The sequence below is a fragment of the Dipodomys spectabilis genome, unplaced genomic scaffold (genome assembly GCF_019054845.1).
Source record: "Dipodomys spectabilis isolate Male_0828 unplaced genomic scaffold, ASM1905484v1 ptg000054l, whole genome shotgun sequence".
Classification (NCBI taxonomy): Eukaryota; Metazoa; Chordata; class Mammalia; order Rodentia; family Heteromyidae; genus Dipodomys; species Dipodomys spectabilis.
This window is the reverse complement of record NW_024870731.1, coordinates 40,881,514-40,905,826: the sequence shown is the minus strand read 5'-3', so window position 1 is coordinate 40,905,826 and position 24,313 is coordinate 40,881,514. Positions and strand designations below refer to the sequence as shown.

Sequence of the window (24,313 nt, the reverse complement as noted above, 5' to 3'; positions counted from 1 at the left end):
TATATCCTTGAAACTACCTAGAAATTCCTGGATCCAAAGGCCTGGAAATTTGGCGGGGGAGGGGGGGGTGGGGGGTGGGGGGTGGGTGTCTGGGGAGGGGATCGGGCTGCGGTTGGATGTTAATTAAACCTTTGATGCAGATTGCTAAATTGTTTTCTGAAAGATCTGTGTGTGTGTGTGTGTGTTTTACTAGAAATTGTGCCCAGGATTTGTGCTTTCTGTGTAAGTGCTCTAATCCTTAAGCTACAAGCCTGGTACTTTACCACTTGAGCCAGTGTCTGAGTTAGCTTTGAACCACAGCCCTCAAATCTTAGTCTCTTCTTTATATGCTTAGAATTTTGCTAACTTTGTTTATCTTGGCCTCAAACTCCTGATTTTCCTGCCTTCATCTTTTCAGTAGCTAGGAATACAGGTGTTAACTGCTACACTCAACTTCCAAAAGATCTTTAGTAAGTACCTCCACCAGATTTAGGAGTACTCAATCATCCTGTGAACATAGCTATTGCTGTTACCAGCTTTCTTAAGCTTCAAATTTCAAAGTCTGTCAACGACCTCTTCTTCTGATTTGTACTTTTTTATTACAAGTGAAATAGAAAATGTCCTAGGTTTACTGACTTTCATCCATGTCCTTTGATTATTTATTGGGTTTTTAGCTAATTATAAATTTTATGTGCTGTTTACATAATAAAAGTATTAACCCATTGTCTAGTAAATGTTTCTCTATCCTGAAGTGTGTCTTCATTGTAAATTCCTCAGGATCACATACACAGAAAAAGCTAGAAGTGGCAGCACTGTGGCTCAAGTGGTAGCGTGCTAGCCTTGAGCAAAAGCTCAGGGACAGTGTCCAGGCCCTGAGTTCAAGCCCCAGGAAAAAAAAAAAAGAAAGAACTGATAGAGGGAGGCTGGAGTGACAGAGGCTTCCCTGGCTGTACAAGGCTTCTGCTTTCAGAATGCAGGGAAAGGAGAGACATACCTGACCTAGTTTTAGTTTGTCATCTGTTTGAAAACAAAGGAGATGAAAAGACAATTCCCTTTTTCTTCATATGTTTATTTTCCTTGACTCCTTCTGGGTTAGCCCTGTGAAATTTGCTCACCGGAAGTGTATGTGTGTATATGCCTACAACATTTGGGAAGAAAATATGCCAAAAAAGTTATCCCTGAGCCCGGCGGCTGTGGCTCCCGCCTGTCATCCTAGCTACTCAGGAGGCTGAGATCTAAGGATCACAGTTCAAAGCCAGCCAGGGCAAGAAAGTCTATGAGACTCTTATCTCCAATGAACCACCAGAAAACCGGAAGTAGCACTGTGGCTCAAGTAGTAGAGCATTAGCCTGAGCTGAAGAGCTGAGGGACAGTGCCCAGGCCCAGAGTTCAAGCCCCACAACTGACAAAAAAAAAAAGTTTGCCTTGCTTACCCGGGGCTGGTGGGAACAGGCTGAGATGGATTTGTTGGTGCTTGCCCGCCATTTTCTTTCAGCTAGATCACTCTTCTATCCTTGTGACTCCAGCGTGGCACCTCGTTCGCTTGGCAACAGGTCAAGTAGAGGGTGGAGGGCACATTGCTCCAGCAGCCACGGCCCTTCTCTGAGAATCCTATGTGAAACTGGGGGCATCTCTCCCACTGGGCTTAGCGGGGAAGCCAGGGCTGCCCCTCCCCCACCCCGTTCTCTGTCTCTCTCCCCTGTCTGGCCAGCAGAGGAAAGGGGAGATCAAGGCAAGGAGCAGCCAGGTCCCCACCTGTGGTTCACATCTGTAATTCTAGCTACTTAGGAGGCTGAGGTCTGAGAATTGTGGTTCAAAGCCAGCCTGTACAGGCAACTCCACAGGCTCTTATCTCTAATTAATCACAGAAAAAGCCAGAAGTGGAGCTGTGGCTCAGGTGGCAGAGGGCTAGCCTGGAGCAAAAGGAGCCCAGGGGCAACACCCAGTCCCAGAGTTCAAGTCCTAGGACTAGCAAAAAAAAAAAAAAAGTGGGGGTGGGGGGCAAGGAGAGTTGTGAAGAGAAAGAAGGCAACCCCTCTGCATTAGGTCTCTGGTTCCAGTCTCCAGCCCTGGGTTCTTGTGGTTTTCCCTCACTCCTGGGCCAGCTTTGGCGAACTATAAATTCTTCTCTGCTAAAGCTGGTTTCAGTCTGGGACTCTGTTACTTGGCACCACTCAGATTATTTCACTTGAAGGCAAGTGCTAGAAAGGAACTTTTTGTGATCTAACCATTTTATGTAATTTTCCTACAGTGATCATGTCTTCCTTGTTTAGTAGAAATATTTTTACAGGGTACTTGAGGGTGGGCAGGAGAATCATTTGAGCTCAGTTCAAGACTAACCAGCCTAGGCAAAACAGTGAGATCTCATCTTAAAAAATTTAAAAAAAGCCGGTGCCGGCGGCTCATGCCTGTCATCCTAGCTCCTCAGGAGGCTGAGATCTGAGGATCACAGTTCAAAGCCAGCCGGGGCAGGAAAATCCATGAGACTCTTATCTCCAATTAATCCCCAGAAAACCAAAAGTGGCGCTGTGGTTCAAGTGGTAGAACACTCACCTTGAGCTGAAGAGCTGAGGGACAGAGCCCAAGTCCAGAGCTCAAGCCCCACGACTGACAAAAAAAAAGGTGAGGTAAGGGCACGGTGTTGCATGTCCTTAATCCCAGCACCAAGAGGATCTCAAATTTGAGGGCAGCTTGAGCTGCCTAGCAGGACTCCGTCTCCAAACACCAAGAACTGGGGATATCGTTCAGTGGTAGAACACTTGCCTCACTTAGGCAAAGCACCAGGCTTGATCCTTAGTATCAAAAAAGAGAAAACCTAGCTGGGTGCTGGTGGCTCATGTCTGTAAGCTACACAGGAGGCTGAGATCTGAGAATCGAGGTTCAAAGCCAGCCTGGGCAGGAAAGTCCATGAGACTCTTAACTCCAATTAACTACCAGAAGACCGGAAGAGGCGCTGTGGCTCAAGTGGTAGAGTGCTCATCTTGAGCTCAAGAGCTCAGGGACAGTGCTCAGGCCCAGAGTTCAAGGCCCATGACTGACGAAAAAAAAAAAAGACAGAGCCTATAGACTCTAGTTCACTATAGACTGTGAACTCTAGCTAGACTACAGGCTATCTGTCATGCTGAGATTCTGCCACTTGTCTCTGGCCAAATAAGGTCCTTTCTTTGAGCCAGGGTTGATGTGGAGTCTCACCGTTGTGTTTTGAGCTACAATGTTCTAAGCACCTCACATCCACGGCCTCATGGAATTCTCAGGAGAATTCTAGCAGATGTCGATATTGCCATGCTCTAGAGAAAGAGACTGAGGTTCTGCAAAGGAAAGCATGTTCCAGATCAGCCCTTGGAGGAACCTCAGCCATCTTGTTCTATGACACAGGCCTAAAAACAGACCATCCTGTGAGGGAGAGCAAAGCTAGTAGAAAGCAGCTGGGGTACCAGCAAGATCCTCTGGCCCTCTCTAGCTGGAAAATGCAGGAATCTAGGAGGGAGAAGTCCAGCAAGCCCACTAGGGGAAGAGAGAGGGCTTCCTGGGCTGGCCGAGTACAGCCCCATTTCTGTTGGCAAGATCTCCCCTCTTGCAACCGGCCCTGGATTTATGCCCGAGGAGCCTTGCATAAACTGACCTCGGTCAGGTCCTTGGCCCATGCCTGCAGCTCTGGGATCTGGCTTCTGCCCACCCACCCAAGGGCCCTGGCGGCCACCCAGTCACATGGGACCTTGGTCCACTTTGGCCCACTTCCTTCAGGATCTGGACTTAACCCCCCCTTCCCCTAGTCCCTGTCTCTCTGTGCAGGGCTGGGGCTCCCCTTTGCCCCCGCTGGCCATTTTCTGTTTTTGTTTTTTTGGGGGTCCGGTCGTGGGGCCTGAACTCTAGGCCTGCGCACTGTCCCCCAGCTCAAGGCTAGCGCTCTACCACTTGAGCCACAGCGCCACTTCCGGCTTTTTTTCTTTCTGCTTATGTGGTGCTGAGGAATCGAACCCAGGGCCTCAGGCATGCAAGGCAAGCGCTCTACCACTGAGCCACCTTCCCAGCCCCTCCCCCCTCCCCGGCCATTTTCTTCACTCCTCCAAACTCTTCAGAGCCCTTCATGGGGGGCTGATTCTGGGCTCTGGGCTGGGGTAAGAGGAAGGGACAAAGCTACCAGGCCACAGGGTGAAACCTGCCAGTTTCTTTCCCGAGAGTTCAAATCCTGCTTGCAGCCCCATGCTTGGTGGCTCACACCTGTGATCCCAGCTACTCAGGAGGCTGAGGACCTTGCTTCAAAGCCAGCCTGGGCAGGAGAGTCCATGAGACTCTTTATCTCCAATTAGCTGCCAAAAAACTAATAGTGGAGCTGTGGCTTAAGGAGTGGGGGGGGGGGGCAATCTTGATCAAAAAGCTCAGGGACAGGCCCAGGATGGCCATGTGAGTGCGCGTACACACACACACCTGTGCACACTAGTACATGCACACAACACACACACACACACACACACACCCCTCTCCAGACCCCATCTGCCCCCTGGGGCTCCAAGGGCAGGAAGCTGGCAGAACGCCTGGGCTGCCCGGTCCCCCTCCCCGTCCCCGCTCCGCCGCACGCTCCGCCCACGTTGACATCAGAGCTGCGGGCGGGCGGAGGAGAGACGGACCGGAGCCCAGCCGCAGCCCAGCCGAGCCGGGCGGGTGGACAGCCGGGAGCCGAGCCGGGCCACCGAGCGCGGGCGGGCGGCCAGGGCGCGCGACCGCCCAGCTCCGCGCCAGCACCTCGGCCTCGCGCCAGCCCCGCGGCGGGGCAGCCGCAGGTAGGGCCGGGCGGGCGGGGCGCCCGCGGGCGGCGCGGGGCCGGGCCTCCCCCCTCCCGGGCCCAGCAGGTGTCCCGCGAGCCCCGGGGCGCTTGATGGGCGCAGCGGCCCGCAGCTGGCGGGAGGGCGTGGGCATTCGGAGATGGGGTGTCTGGGTGTCCGTCCTACCTCTCCGATGTGCCGACGCCCGGTCCGGAGGGAGGGACCCTCGAGCCGGTCTTTGCGGATGGGCGTCTGGGGGTGCGTCCGTCGGAGCTGGGGCGTCCCGTTGTGTTTGGGGCCTCGGGCGTGGGCCCCGGGCGGAGGGTGTCAGGTGAGGATCTCCACGCAGCTTTTGGTAGGGGCTGTGGGTGTGAGCTGGTGGATTGGGCCAGGCTCTACACACGTTGAGCTGCACCTCCTGTAGGAAAAAAAAATTTTTGTAGTATGGGGGATTAAACTCGGGGCCCTGCCCTCGCTGCGGGTGCTCTACCCGAGCCAGGGCACCAGCCCTGCTGCTGTGTTTTGTGGTGGAAGAGTGGTCCCAGTGGGCGGGGGCGGGGTGGACAGGCCCGTCCACCTGAGGGGAGGCGTTTGCACATGTGTATTCATGGGTGTGAGTGTAAGCAGGTGTGGAAACATCTGGACAGAGACTGCTGGATGTAGGTGCACATGCAGGCAGTTTGGGTTCTGGGGTAGATGAGGCTGGGGGGTATTTGGTGCTGGGTAGGGAGCTGGTGGTGCCTCTGCAGTTGTCCAGGTGGGCTGAAGATTCATCCTCTAAAGCGTACCCTGCAGTCTCCTTTCTCTGCTGTTTCTGCTCCTGGGATAGGCATGAGGGTCCCCGGAACCGAGTCCGCCCCAGTCCTTCAGTCTCTCTCTGGTCAGGACGACTTCCGCTCATTCTATGGAGGAAAGTGAGGAGAAAGTAGCCTTCCAGAGGCCGCACAGCAGGCCAGGCTCCGTGGGGGCTTCACTGTGTGATCTTGGGGTGGTTGGGAAACTGTGCTTTCTGGGTGGGCCCCAGCCTGGCTGCCTATTGGAAGGACCAGTGGAAGACCAGCCCTTCATGGCTGAACTGGAGCCCGTGGTGGGTGTCAGCTGGGTGTCCCTGGACCCAGGTCTGTCCATCTCCAGTGCCATCTCCCCATTTTCCGTCTGGTGATAATGGAGGCCTCAGGAGAGGGAAGGTCCAAGCTGGGGCGGGACAGGCCGAGGCCCTGACGGGACAGGCTGGCTGGGACCCACATGGGGAGTTAGGAGGGAGAGGTCTGGGGAACTCCAGCTGTGGCTGCTGTTGCCTTGGTAACCGTGAGAAGGAGCTATTTAAAAACATGGCTGAGATATTGCTGGAAGCCCAGACTGCCGGAAACCTGATTTCTGAGAGGCCAAGGCAGGGAGGCGGAGGGAGAGGAGACACCCCAGCCATTTCCAGAGTGCTGCTGAGACTTTGCTGGTTCTGGGGGGGGCCCTGTGCTTCTTCCTTTAAGCTGGCTTTCCCTGTTTTCCCTTGGTATGTAAACCTGGAGAGGGAGAAGCTGGGAAGAGGGCATGAGTAAAGGAATGAAGGAATGCATGACTTCCTTAAAGAATTTTGCTGCTACCATGAAAGATTTTCCTCTAGGTGTAGGAATTTGCTGACGAGATATTACTCAATGAACAAATGACCAGTGAATGAATGTTGGATGACTGAATCCATGAACGAAGGAATGAATAAGTGCAGGCTCAATCACTGACTGAGGTGCAGGGATCAATTCCCAGAGGAGGCTCGACCTTACCAAGCTTCTCTCTCCGTTCCTCTTCCAGGAGCCCTGGCTGTGGCCGGGGGGCGGTGGGCCATGCCAGGAGCAGTGGAAGGCCCCTGCTGGAAGCAGGCAGAGGACATCCGGGACATTTATGATTTCCGAGATGTTCTGGGCACGTGAGTGTCAGGGTGGAGCGCTGCCTGAGTTGGGGGTGGAATTGGGAAGAGCCTCCCTCACTCCTGGGCCTGGATGGCTGGGCTCAGGGCGGTGCTTCCTGTGGCTAGTTGATTAACAATTCCTGTGTCTACAGACCAGGCACTGAGGAAGCCTAGCCATGGCTCAGACTGGTCCAGCTTTTCATTTCTGGCTGGCACTGGGTGGACACAAGCTGCTCTTGTAGCACCGTGAGTTCCTAATGAGAATCTGGAAGTCAAGGAGAACAGAGGGATCATTTATCCAAGCCCTTACCAAGAGCTAGCTGCTTGGGCTTAGGTTTGGAAACAGCGGGGGCGGGGGGGGGGGAATGGGGGGGACTTTTCTTGATGCTGAGAATTCAGACATTACCTAAACCTCACATTGGTCCCTCAAATTGGTCCTTGACATGCAAAAGAGACAGACCCATCGAAAATGACAAGAGGTGTGTGTTGTACTAAGTAAGGTTGGAGTAGAGGCCAGAGAGCGCTGTGGCTTCTCACTAGGGAGACTGTTGGGGCGTTAAATCTAGGGATTGGAGGACGCATAGATGTGCATGTGTCCAGAGGGACCTTCCAGGAAGGAGAGGTAAGCAAAGGCCCAGAGGCAAGGTAGAAGCACGAAGAGGTGAAGTGTGGGGGAGGAAGAAATGAGGCTACTTTGACTGGCCAGCCCTGCTCTAATGACCACCCCCGAGTCGGGTGTGGTTGAGTGTTTGAGGGAGGCTCATCTTACCTCCTTGGTTCAGAGTGGAAAAAGAGGCTAGAGGTGGAGTAGAAAAGTCCCTGCAGGACCTTGACAGCAGGTTACGAAGGCTGGATGTTACTCCAAAAGACACAGTAAGACACTTAAAACTTAGAGCAGGCCAGGTGCCAGTGGCTCACTCCTGTAATCCTAGGGGGATCATGGTTCGAAGCTAGCTCAGGCAGAAAAGTCTGTGAGACTCTTTTCTCCATGAACTAGAAAAAAAAAAAAGCCTAAATAAAGAATAAAACAACTCAGATGGGCAAGAAAGGCTATAAAACTCATCTCCAGTTAACCACCCAAAAGCTAGAAATGGAACAGTAGGTCAAGTGGTAGAGCGCTGGCCTTGAGCACAAAAGCTCAGGAACAGCCGGGCGCTGGTGGCTCACACCTGTAATCCTAGCTACTCAGGAGGCTATGATCTAAGGATGGCAGTTCAAAGCCAGCCTGGGCAGGAATGTCCATGAGACTCTTTTTTTTGTTTTTTGATTTTTTTTGGTCATGGGCTTGAACTCTGGGCCTGGGCGCTGTCCCTCAGTTCTTTAGTTGTAGACTAGTGCTCTACCACTTGAGCCTCAGCTCCACTTCAGGCTTTTTCTGCTTATGTGGTGCTGAGGAATCAAAACCGAGGGCCTCATGCATTCAAAGCAAGCACTCTACCACTGAGCCACCTTCCCAGCCCGAGTCCATGAGACTCATCTCCGATTAACCATCAGAAAACTGGAAGTGGTGCTGTGGCTCATGTGGGAGAGTGCTGGCCTTGAGCTGAAAAACTCAGGGACAGCGCCCAGGCCCAGAGTTCAAGCCCCACAACCAACAAAAAACAAAAAAGCTCAGGGACAGCACCCAGGCCTTGAGTTTAAGCCCCAGGAGCAGTGCATGTGCATGAACACACACACATACACACACACGCACACACACGCGCGCACACACACACACACACACGACTTAGAGGAAATTGACCATTCAGGACAGTCACTGGAACACAGTGTGGGACGCAAACTGGAGAAAGGCCAAGTAAAGCCAGTGATGAGAGGGCTGTAGCTACTCGTTATCCTGATGACAGGAGTGTCACCAAGGGACATGCCTTCCTTGACTGAGGACTTCCTAGTCCCTTGGGGAAGAAGGTGTGGAAAGGATGCCCAGCAAATCCCCCTCATCAGTGTTTAAACTTTAGTAAGCATACACATTACCCAAGAACCTTGCTAGAATACAGTGGGGTCTAGAATGTGGCATTTCTACAATGTCCTCAGGTGAGGCTGAAGGGTCTTCAAGGCGCTAAAGGGCTATTAAATGAGCCAGGACTCAAATTGGTTTCTGCAAAAATAGGAATGAATTATCCATGTACAGTACATAATTTGAAATCTCAGGGGCAAACTTTAGGCCTGCTTGGATCCAAGAGCCCAAAAGGGGTCGCATTATCAGGACATGGACTATGACTGCCTCTCAGGTCTGCTTTCCTTGGTGTGGTCTTTGTTCTCAAGGAGGCTCTTCTTAAGTGGTGACAAAAATGACTGCCACCAGCCAGGCGTTGGTGGCTCACGCCTGTAATCCTAGCTACTCAGGAGGCTGAGATCTGAGGATCACGGTTCAAAGCCAGCCTGTGTAGGAAAGTCCATGAAACTCTTATCTCCAATAAACCACCAGAAAACCGGAAGTGGCGCTGTAGTTCAAGTGGTAGAGCGCTCGCCTTGAGCTGAAGAGCTGAGGGACAGCGCCCAGGTCCAGAGTTCAAGCCCCACGACCGACCAAAAAAATAATAAAATAAAAAAAAAATGACCGCCACCTGTTTCAGGCTGACCTCATAGCAGTGCAGCAGGAATGGCTCCTCATTCATACCTGGCTCTCATCACACCGCAGTTACTGTGGCCAGGGAAAAGACTGATTGCCTTGCCCAGGTCACCAACCTGTCTGGAACAATCTACAGATGAGGGAAAAGGTGAAAGGGAAGTTAGGGTTAAAGTTTCTCACCTTGAGAATCCTCTTCCCACAGGGGGGCCTTTTCCGAGGTAATCCTAGCAGAAGACAAGAGGACTCAGAAGCTGGTGGCCATCAAATGCATCGCCAAGAAGGCCCTGGAAGGCAAAGAGGGTAGCATGGAGAATGAGATCGCTGTCCTGCACAAGTGCGTGCGCCACACAGGACACTGCCTTCACCCTTTCTTGTCTCCGGCTTTGGAGGACTCCTTTAAACTTTCCGAGCCTCCGCGTGCTGCTTGTAAAGTGGGGATAAGAGCTTGCACTTGGCAGGGTGTGGGGAGCACTCAAGGTCCTTTGGTTTCACGTGGCTGGCACACTGGGTAACCTGACTGATGTGGCTGAGATGCCAGGGACTATTTATATTTACAGAAGTTCAATCTGTTCAATCAGGACTCACGGTTAACCCTGGGTCAGGGCTTGAACCCACATCCCTCAGCTCATGTTATCTCTGGACCCACAGCAGGTCTCCCCTCCCCCACCACACTGAAGCCAAACAGCAGTTTCAAACTGCTGGTGTGATGACCCCTGAGGAGAAGCACTCATGCTGAAACTCTAGCTTACTCACTTCTAGTCTCTCTGTTTCCCAGCCACACTGGGCAAGATGGAAAAGATTGGTTTCCTTGGCCTATGAGGGGATAAGGGTGGGAGAATAAAGCCCAGAATGGGCAAGAGACTTGCCCAAAGTCACATGGCAAGCTTGTGAGATAGCTACGTTCTTCTCCTCAAGTTCAGTCTCCTGATTAGTTTTTTTAAAATTGAACATTTGCTGTGTATCAGGCATCTTGCCTGCATGTCTCCCATGCTCCTCACCCCTACTCTTTGAGGGAGATATGCATTTACTGCACTTTTAGGTGGCGAAGCTCAGACACACAGAGCTTCAACAAGTATTGCTGAGCAGGGTTTTCACCAAGTGCTGGAGCAGTGTGAGCAGAACAGAGCTCTGGACCAGAACACACATGGGGGTGGGGGTGGGGAGATGGCACCTCATTCTTCCTCAGGGCCCTGAGCTCAAACCCAAGCACTGTCCAAGCAAATCAGAAGCAAACAAAAAAGCCAGGGACTGGGGATAAGGTAAGGCACCTGCCTAGCAAGTGCCAGGCCCCAACTTCAAACCCCAGTAGTAAAACACAAAACCAAAGCAAACCACCAATCCTGCCCAGAAGTCATATACCCATCGGTGTTCCCAAAGAACATACAGCAGAGGCAGGATTTGGGCTCAGAACCCAGTGCTGGCCGCTCTACCTTCTTACCTTCCAAGAATTTATAGTAAATTGTGGTGAATCGGCTTTTACTGGTGGTGTTCAGGGTTCTTGGTTGCAAGCAATGGGGCAGTGGCTGAGGGTCCTTAGCGCTGATCCCCTCCTTCTCCTTCCAGGATCAAGCATCCTAACATTGTAGCCCTGGATGACATCTATGAGAGTGGGGGCCACCTCTACCTCATCATGCAGCTGTGAGCGGCCCCGCCCCTTCTCGCGGCTCCCCTGCTGTCCCTTCTAGCCCGCTCTATCTGGTTCCTGCTGTTAGGGGGCCTCCCCCTTGAGCTGTCCCTCTGTGTTGACCTACTGTAGAGTGTCAGGTGGGGAGCTGTTTGACCGAATCGTGGAGAAAGGGTTCTACACCGAGCGGGATGCCAGCCGCCTCATCTTCCAGGTGCTGGACGCGGTCAAGTACCTGCACGACCTGGGCATTGTACACCGAGACCTCAAGGTGGGGCTTGGGGAGGGTGGGGACTTGGTGAACTGAGCCCCTGGGGCAAGGCCTCTGCAAACCCTGCATGCAGTGTGACCTTAAGTAACTCTCACCCCTCACTGCACCCACCTGCAAAATACACCTCTGACCCCTAAGCCCCCTCTTTCCATTCCAGTTCAGCTACTCAAAGACACAAAGGGAGCTGTGCTGTCACGTGATCCCCAGTGGTGTTTTGTATCTTTCTGATAGTAAATGCCACATTTGCCGTTAGTAGAGAACTTGAATGTGAGAACAAAGCTTACAGGTGGCCAGGAGCCTGGCCTCCTGCTGGCCGAGGACAGGGTGTGAGGTGTCTGGTACATCTCATTCCCACCTGGAAGAGGAGCCTGGGAGCGAGACAGAACTGGGTTTGAATTCTGCCCTGCCACATCCAAGCTGGGCTAGTGGTCAGACGGCCACCAGGCCTCTGGAGGCATTGCCTTCCTGTCTCTAAAATGGGCTTGTTCAGACTGGCCTGCAGGGAATGTGCTAGAGATGAAATCAACCAGACTGGCTGGGAAGGTGGCTCAGTGGCAGAGCGCTTGCCTTGCATGCTTGAGGCCCTGGGTTCGATTCCTCAGCACCACATAAGCAGAACAAGCCGGAAGTGGTGCTGTGGCTCAAGTGGTAGAGCGCTAGCCTTGAGCTGAAGAGCTGAGGGACAGCGCCCAGGCCCAGAGTTCAGGCCCCACGACCGACTCCCCTCCCCCCCCCCAAAAAAATCAACCGGGAGCTTCCTCAACTTCCTTGACATTTTTAGGTGTTCCATCACGCGGGCAGCTCTGTGACTGTCCCAGTATCTTTTTGGGGGGTGGAATGGAAGTGGGGGTGAGGTTCCACTTTTTCTCAGGGGCTGGGGCTACGATGTTCTACTGGACTCTGGTCTTCTCTCATTCCCCTTCCTCCTCCTTCCCTCCCTCCTAGCCAGAGAACCTCCTCTACTACAGCCTGGATGAGGACTCCAAGATCATGATCTCCGACTTTGGCCTCTCCAAGATGGAGGATCCGGGCAGTGTGCTCTCCACAGCCTGTGGGACCCCAGGATACGTGGGTGCGGAGAGCCCTGGGCTGAGGCTGAGGGCAGGGATGGCACTGGGAGTGGCAAAGGGGGAAGTTGATCACCAATATCTCCCCTTTCTTCCACAGCCCCTGAGGTCCTGGCCCAGAAGCCCTACAGCAAGGCCGTGGACTGCTGGTCCATTGGGGTCATAGCCTATATCCTGTAAGTGGGGCTGGGTCCATGGCCAGGTGTGGCTCCACCGCTGTCCTTTCTCATGCCTTCCTCTCCCCCTCCCCTCTCCTCCACAGCAGCGTCCACCTATTACTAACATCTCTTCCTTCAGTAGAAATGCCTTGGGGCACTGTACCAGGCACTAGGAGTTAGAACAAGGACCTGACCTTGGGGAACTGGCAGCATAGCTGGGGAGACAGAATTGGCAAGAAATCAAAACCTTAGCCTACACAAAGCCTGAACATTAATCTAAACATGAGCTGGTGGCTCACACTTGTAATCCTAACAACTCAGAAGGCTGAGATCTGAGAATCCTGGTTCAAAGACAACCGGGGCAAGAAAATCCCGGAGGCTCTTGTCTCTAATTAGCCACCAAAAGCTGGAAGTGGCGCTGTGGCTCAAGGTGACAGAGTGCTCGCCTTGAGCGAAAGAGCTCAGGGACAGTGTCCAGGCTCTGAGTTAAAGCCCCAGACTGACCAAATAAATAAGAAAAAAGAAAATCAAAACAGTAATGAAGCCAGACTGAAGGTGTGGCTCAAGTGGTAGAGTGCCAGCCAAGCAGGCAAGCTGATCAAGTTCAAGGAACTGAGTTCAAACACTGTACTGGCAGGCCAAAAAAAAAAAAGGTGATAAAAAATGCTGTAAAGAGCAGGCGGCAGAATGAGGGGCAGGGGGTGGCAAGCATTTCAGGTAGGCTCAGGGAAGGAAAGGTCTTCAGTGGAGCTGGCGTTTGGCATCCTGAGTGGAAGAGGAGGAAGAAAGGTTCAGCAGAGAAAATCAAGTGCAAAGGCCTCGAGGATTGCAAGGCGGGAGGTGTGGAGGGCTGGCAGTCAGGAGTGGGGCAGGAGGGAGGGGAGAGGAACCCCCTTCCTATGGGTCTCCTGGGACTGCCCACGAGTCATCCCAGAGCTGGTGAGAACGGAAGTGAGCACCAGTCTCTCCCTGCCCAGGCTCTGCGGCTACCCCCCCTTCTATGATGAGAACGATGCCAAACTCTTTGAACAGATTCTGAAGGCTGAGTACGAGTTTGACTCTCCTTACTGGGACGACATCTCTGACTCTGGTATTTGGGGCTTTGCCTTCTTCCCTCGGGGGTCCTGTCTCTACTTCTTCTCTGTAGTATCTCCCAATCGTCTCCCTTCTAGCAGATTCCCTGGCCCCAGAGTGGGAGTCTTCTGAGATCAGACACTGCTACCTCCAGTTTCCCTCTGCTTGGCCCCCAGTCTGAGAGACTTGTAGGCATTTATTCACTCAATCTTCAAACACTGTATTCTTTAACACGTAAAGAGCAATCCATCAGGAGGGGGGCCTAAAGAGGAGTCCCAATAAACATATTTTTAAGAAAGGAGAAAGCCTGAAGCCTGGGTTGGGAGGGCTTCAGAGGTGGACCAGCGTGGTAGATGGGTAGATCTGGCCTGGCCTCTCTGTCTTGCTTTGTGGCCCGGCCCAGCCTGCTGGAGGGGTGGGGGGAATGGTTCCACAGGCACCACTATGCTGTCTTGGCTTTGGTTCAGCCAAAGATTTCATCCGGCACCTGATGGAAAAGGACCCAGAGGAGAGGTTCACCTGTGAGCAGGCCCTGCAGCACCCATGGTGAGAGACGCCTCCCGCCCTCCCCCCCCCCACCAGGCTGCGCACTGGGCTGTGGCATGGGACCCTCCCAGGGCTACCCTCTGAGCTAGCCCTCCACAATCTCCGCTCAGGATTGCAGGAGACACGGCTCTGGATAAGAATATCCACCAGTCCGTGAGTGAGCAGATCAAGAAGAACTTTGCCAAGAGCAAGTGGAAGGTGAGCAGCCATGTTCTTTCTGCCCTGGGTCCTGGCCTCCCAAGGACTCCTTGCCCGCCCCCATCTAGGCCCAGCTTGCATGGCACCCGGAACCAAATCCAGCACACAGGACTCTCTGAAGGACTTCATTCAATCACTCATTCATTCAACAAATGCTCCTGGACATCTACCCAACTTCAGAGGGTCTTTGGTGGTCAATACATCTATAACATCCTTCTACAGGTTATAACACACTTCTTACAGACCATAATAGTGAGTAATCTATGTTACAGAACAGTCTATATTTCTCCAAGAGCATCTGAGCTAGTCTTTGGGGGCCTAGGAAGGTCCTAACTGTGGCAACTGACAGACTTGTCACTCGAATAGGAATTAGCCAATCGCAAGCAGTATGTCTGAGGTAGCAGGACAAGGTATGCAAAGGCCCCTGTACTAGAGCTGCTGAGGGCAGAGTGGCAGGAGCCCAGGGTGGAGAATCTGGCAGGGGTCAGGCCAGCAGGCCTTGCATCCCACAATGGAGGAGCAACCTGATGCTGCGGGCTGAGCCTCCGGGGAGCATGCCTGCAGCAGGGCTCTCAGGAAGCCGTGAAGGCCACAGAGGAGACTGGGAGACCCAGGAGGAAGCTGTGCCGAAGCAGGCAGGATGGCAAGCCATGACCCACACGGGGTAACAGAGCAGAGGGCCTTGGAGGTGTAGAATCACAGGGGGCAAAGACAGAAGATGGAAGCAGGCTGAGGGAATCAGGCAAGAGCGAGGGCTGCCCAACTTCCAGCGGGGACTGAGGACAATGGTACCATGGCTGTGGACGGATCCCAGGGCTGACGCGTGTCTTGGGAGGTTGGTTTGTTCTGAACTTGAGGGACATGAGGAATGTATTGCTGAGGGAGGAGAGCTGAATAGAAAGTGGTAGACACGCAGGCACATGTGTGTCTTTCTATGCCTTAGTGTCCTTTTTTGAAGTTAGCGGTATTAACGGTGCCTGCCTCAGTTTTCTTCTTCTTTTTTTTTTTTGGGTCTGGTCATGGGGCCTGAATTCTGGCCTGGGCGCTGTCCCTCAGCTCTTCAGCTCAAGGCTAGTGCTCTACCACTTGAGCCACAGCGCCACTTCCGGCTTTTTTTCTTTTTGCTCATGTGGTGCTGAGGAATCGAACCCAGGGCCTCAGGCATGCAAGGCAAGCGCTCTACCATGGAGCCACCTTCCCAGCCCCTGCCTCAGAGTTTTGTAAATATTAAATTACCATGTAAAGTGCTTAGAACCGTGTCCACGACATAATGCGACAGTGCTTTCTACACATGAATTGTGTCTGCATGTGCACCTTGTATGTGTATGTGCATGCATAAATTCATAAAATGACTATAAGGATCAACCTGTAAATCCATAGGACTAGCTGCAACTTACCAAAGCTTTGGTCTGGAGGGGCTCCAGGGAAATCACTAACACCTGTGTGCCACACCCTGCCACACCCTGGCCCACCAACTTCCCGGTCCCCAGAAGTCTCTCTCCTCTCTCGGCAGCAAGCCTTCAATGCCACGGCTGTGGTGCGGCACATGAGGAAGCTGCAGCTGGGCACCAGCCAGGAAGGGCAGGGGCGCGCGGCAAGCCACGGGGAGCTGCTGACACCAACCACTGCAGGTGAGGAGCTCGGGAGCATGCAAGGGCTAGATGGCTGGCCCATGAGGAGGCACCAGCCCGGAGTGGAGGGCTGCCCCCCCCAACTCTGTCCTTGCTCCCATGCAGGACCCGTGGCTGGCTGTTGCTGTCGAGACTGCTGTGTGGATCCCAGCCAGAAAGTGCCCCCCACGCTGCCCCCCCAGCTCTAGGGTGGAAGGCAGCCTGCCCGCTTCCCTGGCCCATCCCTCCCCACCCCCTCCCTCTCCCTCCTCACTGCATTTTCCATACAAAGGTTTCTATTTTATTGTTCCTTCTTGTAATAAAGGTAAGAAGATAAAATCACAGTCAGCTCTGTCTCCTCTACCAGTCCTTTCTCCCCTTGCTGTGTCACCCTGAGGTAGCTGCAGCGATCCCTCCCCAACAGGAGACAAGAGGTGTGGATGGGAGAAAGAAGCAGAGGTGTGGAAGTGTTGGAGAATTCCTTTCTCTCGTGTCCCATTTAAACTTCTGGCCCTTTGGATGCTTTCTGGCGCTTTGCTGGTGGCCCTTGGGCACGGTGGGTGGGCTGGCGCAAGTCGGCACTGAACAGCACCTGTGCGGGGGAGGGGCTTGTGTGGGGAGGAGGAGCCATTGGGGCCAAGGCTGGAGATGGGGCGGGAACCAAAGAGTCATGAGGTCAGGACTGGGGTGGTGGCAGAGTTGTGATGGCATGGGAGATTCATGGAGATGGGTCAGGGCCGAGGAAGGGTGTTAGGGTCTGGGCTAGAGAGGAGGGGAAGCTGAGGTACACTCACTGCTTGCGCCCAGCCCGCATAAGGTCCCCATAGGCTCCGGAAAAAGTTTCCTAAATCAAAAGAGGTTACAGTAACTGGGCCCCCTGTTGTCCTCCCCCTCCCCCGCCCCCAGCCCCATCCACCGTGGTGGTGTGGGGGAGCAGGAACTACGCCCAGCACCCCTCTCCTCACCCAGCTCCTTGTTAGCTTGGGGGTTTGGACCCTTGGCCTGAGATGTGGTGGGGTGCCAGCTGTAGTCCCGTTGGGCGATCTGCCACATATGGACATCCACGGGCACAGCCTGGGGTTTGTCCAGGGCCATCAGGCAGACGCAGTCAGCCACCTTCAATAAGCAGAGTGAGTCACTGTGGAGGGACGCCAGGGTGTAGCTAGCAGCGGCTTCCTCACCCTGCCGTCACCACTGTTCTATCAGCTCACTCAATGTTCACCTGCTATGCATCCCAGAAGGAATCTGAAGAGTTGCCACTGAGTGGACACCTCTGTGGGACCAGTTCTCATCAACCTGGGAAAAGGAGTCAGCGCACACATCTCACACAAGCTCCAAAATGTCATGTGCCTTGGCTATAGTCCCATGGCTGGGGACAGGCACCAAGATTTAAAGCTAGGCTGGAGTGTGGAGCTCGGTTTTAAAAAAGTTCTTCGGGCTTGGATGTAGCTCAGTGGCAAAGTGCTTGCTTAACAAGCAAGGTTCAATCTCCAGTACCATAAAAAGACCTTAAAAAATTGAAGCAGCCGGGTGCCAGTGGCTCACGCCTGTAAATCCTAGCTGGAGGATCCAGTTCAAAGACAGCACAGGCAGGAAAGTCCTGAGACTCTGATCTCCAATGAACCACCAGAAAACCAGAAGTTGTGCTGTGGCTCAAATGGTAGAGTACTCACCTTGAGTTGAAGAGCTGAGGGACAGAGCCCAGGCCCAGAGTTCAAGCCCCATGACAGACCAAAAAAAAAAAGTAAAATCCCCCCAACAAAACCAAACCCAAACCCAAAAAATCCTTAGGTAAAAATTCATTTCCTAAACCATCGAGAACTACGAAGAAGACAAGTTCCAAATACAAATTATCTTACTACTAGTTAACCTGTTAATATCAAACCAAATGTTCTATAAGTATGTGTAATTTCAAGAGAAGAACAAACTGGGGGGTGGGAATGTGGCTTAGAAGTAGAGCGCTTGCCTAGCATGCATGAAGCCCTGGGTTTGATTCCTCAGTACCACATAAACAGAAAAGTCTGGAAGTGTGGCTCAAGTGATAGAGTGCTAGCCTTGAACAAAAGAAGCTCAGGGACAGTGTCCAGGTCTGAGTTCAAGCCCCAGGAATGGCAAAAGAAGAAAGAAGAAAAAAGAAGCTGGGTGCCGGTGGCTCACGCCTGTAATCCTAGCTACTCAGGAGGATGAGATCTGAGGATCGTGGTTCAAAGCCAGCCAGGGCAGGAAAGACCATGAGACTCTTATTTCCAATAAACCACTCAGAAAACCAGAAGTGGTACTATGGCTCAAGTGGTAGAGTGCTAGCCTTGAGCTGAAGAGCTCAGGGACAGCGCCCAGGCCCAGAGTTCAAGTCCCACGACCAACCCCCCCCCCCCAAAAAAAAAAAAAAGAACAAAAAAAAAGAGGAGGAAGAGGAGGAGGAAAATGAGGAGGAAGAAGAGGAGGAAGAGGAAAAAGAAGAGGAAGAAGAGGAAGAAGGAGGAGGAAGAGGAAGAAGAAGAGGAGAAGGAGGAAGAGGAGGGGGAGGCAGGCAAACTGGAAAACAGAAACATCTTCCTATTTCTCCCCCTAAAGGTAACAAGTACTAAGCTTCCTGCCATTCCTTCTGGAAATTTCTGCATAAATACAGCAACACATGTGGGCAACCATACAAATGGCTTTTCTGAGAATCCACTCAAAGAGCAATGCCTTTTGTCTCCTTTCTGCTGTTTTTTTTTTTGTCAGTTGTGGGGCTTGAACTCTGGGCTTGGGCGCTGTCCCTTAGCTCTTCAGCTCAAGGCAAGCACTCTACCACTTGAGCCACAGCACCACTTCCTTTTTTTTTTTTTCCCTCTAATGAAGTATCTGCTTACATCTTTTCCTTCCAGTTCCTTCAGAAGCCAGGCCTCCATTACAATGTGCAGGCCTGCCTTGTTCAAACTCTCCTACTCTATGTGAGTGAAAGGGGCAGCTCCTACCTCTCTGGAGCCTCACCTTGGTGCCCACCCCAGGCAGGGCACAGAGGACCTTGTGAGCCTCCTCATAGGGGGCCTCTCGAAGCTGCTGTAGCCAGGCCAGCCCACCTTGCTCTTCTAGGATTGCTTGCGCACTGGCACACACATAGCGCGCACGGTATCCCAGGCCCAGCTTCCTGAGGTGGGCTTCTACCTCCGGCCCTGTGGGAGTAGACAGGAGAGCAGGGGTCAGGTGTCCTCAAGCCTTTCTATCCTCAGGCATGTTTGTAAAACCTCAGGCACAGAGATGCTTTTCCTGAATGTCCCTCCCTCCCTACTGTCCACTAGGAGTCAGGGCCATTTGCATGGGTATGTTTTCTGAGCACTACTCATATGGTAACTGAGAAAGACTCTTTGCTCAGGAGTTCTCCACTTTGGTTCTTTAGACTTTCTCAAGAAAGTTCACACCCATGATTAAAAGACTCATAAAAAATACCAGATCAGTTCTTCCATCAGTGCTGGACAGACCCACGGGCGATGCCCTTTACATATATTACCCTGCTAAATTTTCTTCTTTTTTTTTTTGGTCCGGTCGTGGGGCCTGAACTCTGGGCCTGGGCGCTGTCCCTCAGCTCTTCAGCTCAAGGCGAGCGTTCTACCACTTGAGCTACAGCGCCACTTCCGGTTTTCTGGTGGTTTATTGGAGATAGGAGTCTCACGGTCTTTCCTGCCCGGGCTGGCTTTGAACCGCGATCCTCAGATCTCAGCCTCCTGAGTAGCTAGGTTTACAGGCGTGAGCCACCAGCGCCCGGCTTGTGGCTTTTTTCTTTTTGCTTGGTGCTGAGGAATAGAACCCAGGGCCTCATGCATACAAGGCAAGCACTCTACCACTGAGCCACCTTCCCAGCCCCCCTGCTTAATTTTCTTGAGGAACTTGCTGACATACTGTTCTTTTTCCCATTTTACCGATGGAGAAAAGGAGGGAGGGCTTAGAAGATATTCAAGGCAGGACATGGTAGAGACGGGAATTTGTGTAAGGTCTGGGATACCAAATGCTTATGCTCTTAACCCACTCTATGCATCCTGACTGCTCTATTCACCATTCATTCCCATTCTACACAAACAAGTCAAGAAAGGTTTAGAGAGCTGAATGAAATTTTTGGGATCTTATGACGACTAAGCTATGAGCAGAGACTCAAGACCACTTTTTTTTTTTTTTTTTTTTTTAATCAGTTGTGGGGCTTGAACTCAGGGCCTTGGCACTGTCCCATAGCTTTTTTTGCTCAAGAATAGAGCTCTTCCACTTTGAGCCACAGCTACTTCTGGCTTTCCAATGGTTAATTGGAGATGAGAGTCTCATGGACTTTGCTGCCCAGGTTGGCTTCAAACTGTGATCCTCAGATCTCAGCATCCTGAATAACTAGGACCACCAGCGCTGGGCTCCTCACAGCAACTTTGACAGGTGCTATGATTATCCCATCTCACACACAGGTGTACAGAGTACAGAAATACTAAAGAATGTGTCCAAGTGACAGACCTGGGACATGTCTGGCAGTCTGTCTCTGGAATGCATATTGTTAACCCCAAAGTACAGAACACTGTGTATAAATATTTCTCTAAAGAGGTACTGAGTCTCCTCGCAAACATCCAGACTAGTGTGGTGCTGACACTTCAGGGATTCATATGGAAGATGTGATAGAACGGGGGCTGATCTGTTTAGAAAGGACAGCTCTGGATGGGGAAATGTTAAGATGGGAGATGGTGACCAGAGGAGAATCAAACAATTCTCCCTGTTCAAAACAGGCGGGGGCTAGGGGGTTCACCTACTCACCAGCCAAGGCCTGCAGGCTGGGGAAGCCATGGTAGACAACATCATCAAGCTGGATGAGCCGAGGTCCAAAGGACTGACACAGTCTTTCCACCATGCCAGTGATGCGGGCAATGTTGTTGTTGGAAGAACAGATGAAGGAGAAAAGGCATTCAGTGGGGTCCTGTCGCAGCAGTCGCACACCTGGAGACCAGAACGCATGGTTAGAAGCACCTGCTATTGGAAGTGACTTTCTCCCACCCTTGTATAAGATCCTACACTTTTTTAAGGCTCTAGGTAATCCCAGGATAGAAAAATCCCAGGATAGAGAGGGGCTAGGAAGATGGCTCAGTGGTAGAGTGCTTGCCTTGCATGCATGAAGCCCTGGGTTCAATTCCTCAGTACCACATAAGCAAAAAGAAAAAAGCAGGAAGTGGTGCTGTGGCTCAAGTGGTAGAGCGCTAGCCTTGAGCTGAAGAGCTGAGGGACAGTGCCCAGGCCCAGAGTTCAGCCCCCATGATCGACAAAAAAAAAAAAAAAATTTAGAGAAAGGAATACTACAGCTCTCATTTCTCATAGCATCTCATCAATAACCCACAATGAACCAGACGCTGGTGATTCATACCTGTAATCCTAGCTACTCTGGAGGTTGAGATTTGAGGATTGTGATTCAAAGCCAGCTTTAATTGGGCAGAGAAGCCCAATTAATTACAAAAAAGCCAGAAGTGGAGGTGTGGCTCCAGTGATAAAGCATGAGCCTTGAAAGAAAAAGCTAAGGCATAACACCCATCCTGAGTTCAAGCCCCAATAATGGCATGTACACACACACGCACAATGAGATTAACATACTGTTTTTTGTTAATATCTCCAGTCACATAGCACATGCTCCATTCTCTGTTTACAGAATGAACGGAGTCACATCCAATCAGGCCACACTAATAATGAGCCAGGTGTGGGCAGCTAGTTGTAATCCTAGCTAGTCAGGAGGCGGAGATCTGAGGAATGAAGTTGGAAGCCAGCCCTGGTAGGAAAGTCCAAGAGACTCTAATCTCCCATTAATCACCCTAAAACCAAAAGTGAACAGTGGCTCAAAGTGGTTGAGTGCTATCCTTGAGCTGAAAAAGCGCAGGGACAGCACCCAGGAAAAAAAATTTACAATGTGCCAGGAATTATTATATACACACACACACACACACTTTACACTTATTAGGTCCTTTAATCCTTAAGATCTCATGTGGTATATTGCAACCTCCATTTTACAGTGAGGCCTCATCATAGAGAAATAATCAATGCACATAGAACCCCAACCTCTCTCTGCCCAGGTCTTGTACTCACCTTGGAATTTCTGAGCCACGTCTTGGAAGTGGGGGTCCACAGAACCCCAATGTCTGTACAGTTGAGCCAAGCTGACATCCAGCTGGAAGTATTCTCGGATGGCCTTCAGCTCCTCCAATGTCGGCCTGCCACTCCAACCCTCGTTCTCTCGGTACACAGTGCAAAAAAGCTGCTCTTCGGTTTGAGTCAGTGTCCATACTCGGCTCTCCAGTACGCCACTCCAGTGTGCAGGGCTATGCTCCCTCCACCTAAGCACCCAGGTGCAGAGAGACAGGCTCTACATGGGTTTCCTTTCCTTTGGGGTACACCTCCAGTCTTAGAGCTGCCCCATTCGCAAAAGAGGTTTACTAACTATAAAGTGAAAATGGTGATCTTTTCAGTGGTTTTATCGCATGGTCCTCGCAGCACTGCACTTGGTACCTCTACTTTATAGAGGGGTAGCAGGCCTGCCACCAGGGCTTCCCCTCCCATCCATCCTGCCCCAACGTTCCTTTGCAGCCCTGATGGGGAAAGTCGAGCCAAAGTCCCGAGAAGGGGCCAACCTCCCCCCACACCCGACGCAGTCACCCACCGGAAGGACTGTCCAGAAGCTAAAACCAGGTCCAGGCGCAGCTCAGAGCGTGGACAGGGGATGGAGGCCCAGAGAGTCGGGCTAGAGGCCAGAGTCCGGTGCCTCATGAGCCACCAGGCAGAAGCCACCTTTAGGAGAGCAGCGCTCGCCCCGCGGCGGCCTGAACACCCCGCGTGCAGGGCCACGCCCCCAGGCTCCTCCCACCCGGCCCCAGCACGGAGCCTCATCTTAGGTCCCTCCTTCTCTCATTCAATTCCTCCTCTCCCGCCCGCCTGCTAGCCTTGCCCCTCCCTCGACCACTCCTTCCGACGTGAGCTTCCCGCCCCAGAACCTCGGCGCGCGCTCCGCGACTCCACAGCAATGGAAGCTTTTAGAAGGAAGCGCGAGCCTGTTTTTCCGCTTTCTCGGGGGCCGGAAGTAAGGCTCAGAGGTAGCCAATCCGAGGAGGAAGTGAGAGTACGCCACCAATGAGAGCCCGGGCGCGACGTTGGTGGGCGGACCCTCGGAGAGCGGCTTTCCCGAGGACCGGAAGTAAGGCTCAGAGGTAGCCAATCCGAGGAGGAAGTGAGAGTACGCCACCAATGAGAGTCCGGGCGCGACGTTGGTTGGCGGACCCTCGGAGAGCGGCTTTCCAGAGGACCGGAAGTAAATCTCAGAGGTAGCCAATCCGAGGAGGAAGGGAGAGTGCGGCACCAATGAGAGCTCGGGCGCGACGCGGCGGCCGGCCCTCTGTGCGCCGACGAGGTTGGCGCGCGTCGGAGCAGCCGTGCGTTCTCTCTTCGGCGGCCTGACCTCATTTGGGCTCGGGTTCCCAGGCCTTCTTGTCTCGGAAGCTTCCAGCCCGACCCCCGCCCCTTCCCCCGCGTGGGAGCGTCTCCGGAGCCCGGCCCAGGGGCCTACGGGGCGGCGGCTCAGCCGGGCACACCTGCCGTTGCACAGAGGAAGGATGGTTTCTGGTGGTTTTTTGGAGATAGGCGTCTCACAGACTTTCCTGCCTAGGCTGGCTTTGAATCGCGATTCTCAGGTCTCGGCCTCCTGTGTAGATAGCACAGGCGTGAGCCACCGGCGCCCGGCCAAATCGTTTCTAACTAGAGGAAGACAAAGCAACTAGGAGACATCAGAATTCGGGGCCGGGGACAGTTCTAGCCCTGTAGCAATGACTGGGGCTATCCAATTTAGGCCGAGGCGCTCCGAGGGCATCATCTGCAGCTGATGAAAGCATGTCATGCCACACGGGTGTCTTGATTCTCCACTGGCTGCAAGGCTTGGGCAGTCTTGTCATTCTGTGACTGTCATCTGTGGAACGCCACCCACAGGCGCTCAGTGTGTGGAAGGCACCCTTAAAGTGTTGTTCGAATGGAAAAGGTGTCCAGGTTGGGGAAGGAAAGCCACCCTTTACACCTCTATATTGCTCCCTGGTGCTTTAAGAAGGAGGAAGGTACCAGCCTCATAACTGAAGCACTTGGGCCTTGCTTCTGGCAAAGGACAAAGCTGAGCAGTCCGAAAAGGAAACAGCAGTGGACTCTGCTTGGTGGTTCGGCACACTACAGCCACTGGCAGCTTTCCAGACCTAGATCTGAGCTTAATCTTATCCTAGTTGTGGTAACACAGGCAAGTCCACTTTTTTTTTTTTTTTTGTCGGTCACTTCTGGCTTTTTCTGCTTATGTGGTGGAGAGAATTGAACCCAGGGCCTCATACATGCAAGGCAAGCACTCTACCACTGAGCCACCTTCCCAACCTCACTTTTCTTTTCTTTGGGTCCTGTCGTGGGGCCTGAACTCTGGGCCTGGGCGCTGTCCCTCAGCTCTCCAGGTGAAGGCTAGTGCTCTACCACTTGAGCCACAGCACCACTTCCGGCTTTTTTTTTTTTTGCTTATGTGGTGCTGAGGAATTGAACCCAGGGCCAC

General features: G+C 52.7%; 2 protein-coding genes across 5 annotated transcripts; one reads left to right on the top strand and one right to left on the bottom strand.

Annotated features, from left to right (window-relative positions):
• Window positions 1-4,706: 4,706 nt before the first annotated feature.
• Window positions 4,707-16,103, top strand: Camk1 (calcium/calmodulin dependent protein kinase I). Of its 2 annotated transcripts, none has more exons than XM_042680096.1 (12): window positions 4,707-4,760; window positions 6,546-6,660; window positions 9,414-9,545; window positions 10,775-10,849; window positions 10,968-11,106; window positions 12,052-12,178; window positions 12,274-12,349; window positions 13,309-13,421; window positions 13,873-13,951; window positions 14,062-14,149; window positions 15,663-15,780; window positions 15,886-16,103. In XM_042680096.1, the coding sequence occupies exons 2-12, from the start codon at window positions 6,578-6,580 to the stop codon at window positions 15,966-15,968; spliced, it is 1,113 nt and encodes a 370-aa protein (XP_042536030.1). In that variant the 5' UTR covers window positions 4,707-4,760; window positions 6,546-6,577; the 3' UTR covers window positions 15,969-16,103. The 2 variants fall into 2 exon arrangements, with proteins under 2 accessions (XP_042536030.1, XP_042536031.1); XM_042680097.1 differs by lacking the exon at window positions 4,707-4,760 and adding an exon at window positions 6,132-6,252.
• Window positions 16,104-16,146: 43 nt separating this feature from the next.
• Window positions 16,147-22,669, bottom strand: Ogg1 (8-oxoguanine DNA glycosylase). Of its 3 annotated transcripts, none has more exons than XM_042680095.1 (7): window positions 22,406-22,669; window positions 21,835-22,082; window positions 20,524-20,703; window positions 18,733-18,914; window positions 16,725-16,875; window positions 16,550-16,603; window positions 16,147-16,367 (listed from the first exon to the last, which is right to left on the bottom strand). In XM_042680095.1, the coding sequence occupies exons 1-7, from the start codon at window positions 22,630-22,632 to the stop codon at window positions 16,147-16,149; spliced, it is 1,263 nt and encodes a 420-aa protein (XP_042536029.1). In that variant the 5' UTR covers window positions 22,633-22,669. The 3 variants fall into 3 exon arrangements, with proteins under 3 accessions (XP_042536029.1, XP_042536027.1, XP_042536028.1); XM_042680093.1 differs by having other exon boundaries at window positions 16,205-16,351; window positions 16,554-16,603; XM_042680094.1 differs by lacking the exons at window positions 16,147-16,367; window positions 16,550-16,603; window positions 18,733-18,914 and having other exon boundaries at window positions 16,782-16,875.
• Between the last annotated feature and the right edge of the window lie 1,644 nt (window positions 22,670-24,313).

Excerpts from the sequence above, each read along its gene's own strand:
- Camk1 (XM_042680096.1), top strand. The coding sequence starts at position 6,578 with ATGCCAGGAGCAGTGGAAGGCCCCTGCTGGAAGCAGGCAGAGGACATC. Across the intron at positions 6,661-9,413 it reads TTCCGAGATGTTCTGGGCAC|GGGGGCCTTTTCCGAGGTAA; the intron begins GTGAGTGTCAGG and ends CTCTTCCCACAG. Across the intron at positions 13,422-13,872 it reads GGACGACATCTCTGACTCTG|CCAAAGATTTCATCCGGCAC; the intron begins GTATTTGGGGCT and ends GCTTTGGTTCAG.
- Ogg1 (XM_042680095.1), bottom strand. The coding sequence starts at position 22,632 with ATGAGGCTCCGTGCTGGGGCCGGGTGGGAGGAGCCTGGGGGCGTGGCC. Across the intron at positions 20,704-21,834 it reads CGTGGCTCAGAAATTCCAAG|GTGTGCGACTGCTGCGACAG; the intron begins GTGAGTACAAGA and ends TCTGGTCTCCAG. Across the intron at positions 18,915-20,523 it reads CAGCCTGCAGGCCTTGGCTG|GGCCGGAGGTAGAAGCCCAC; the intron begins GTGAGTAGGTGA and ends CTACTCCCACAG.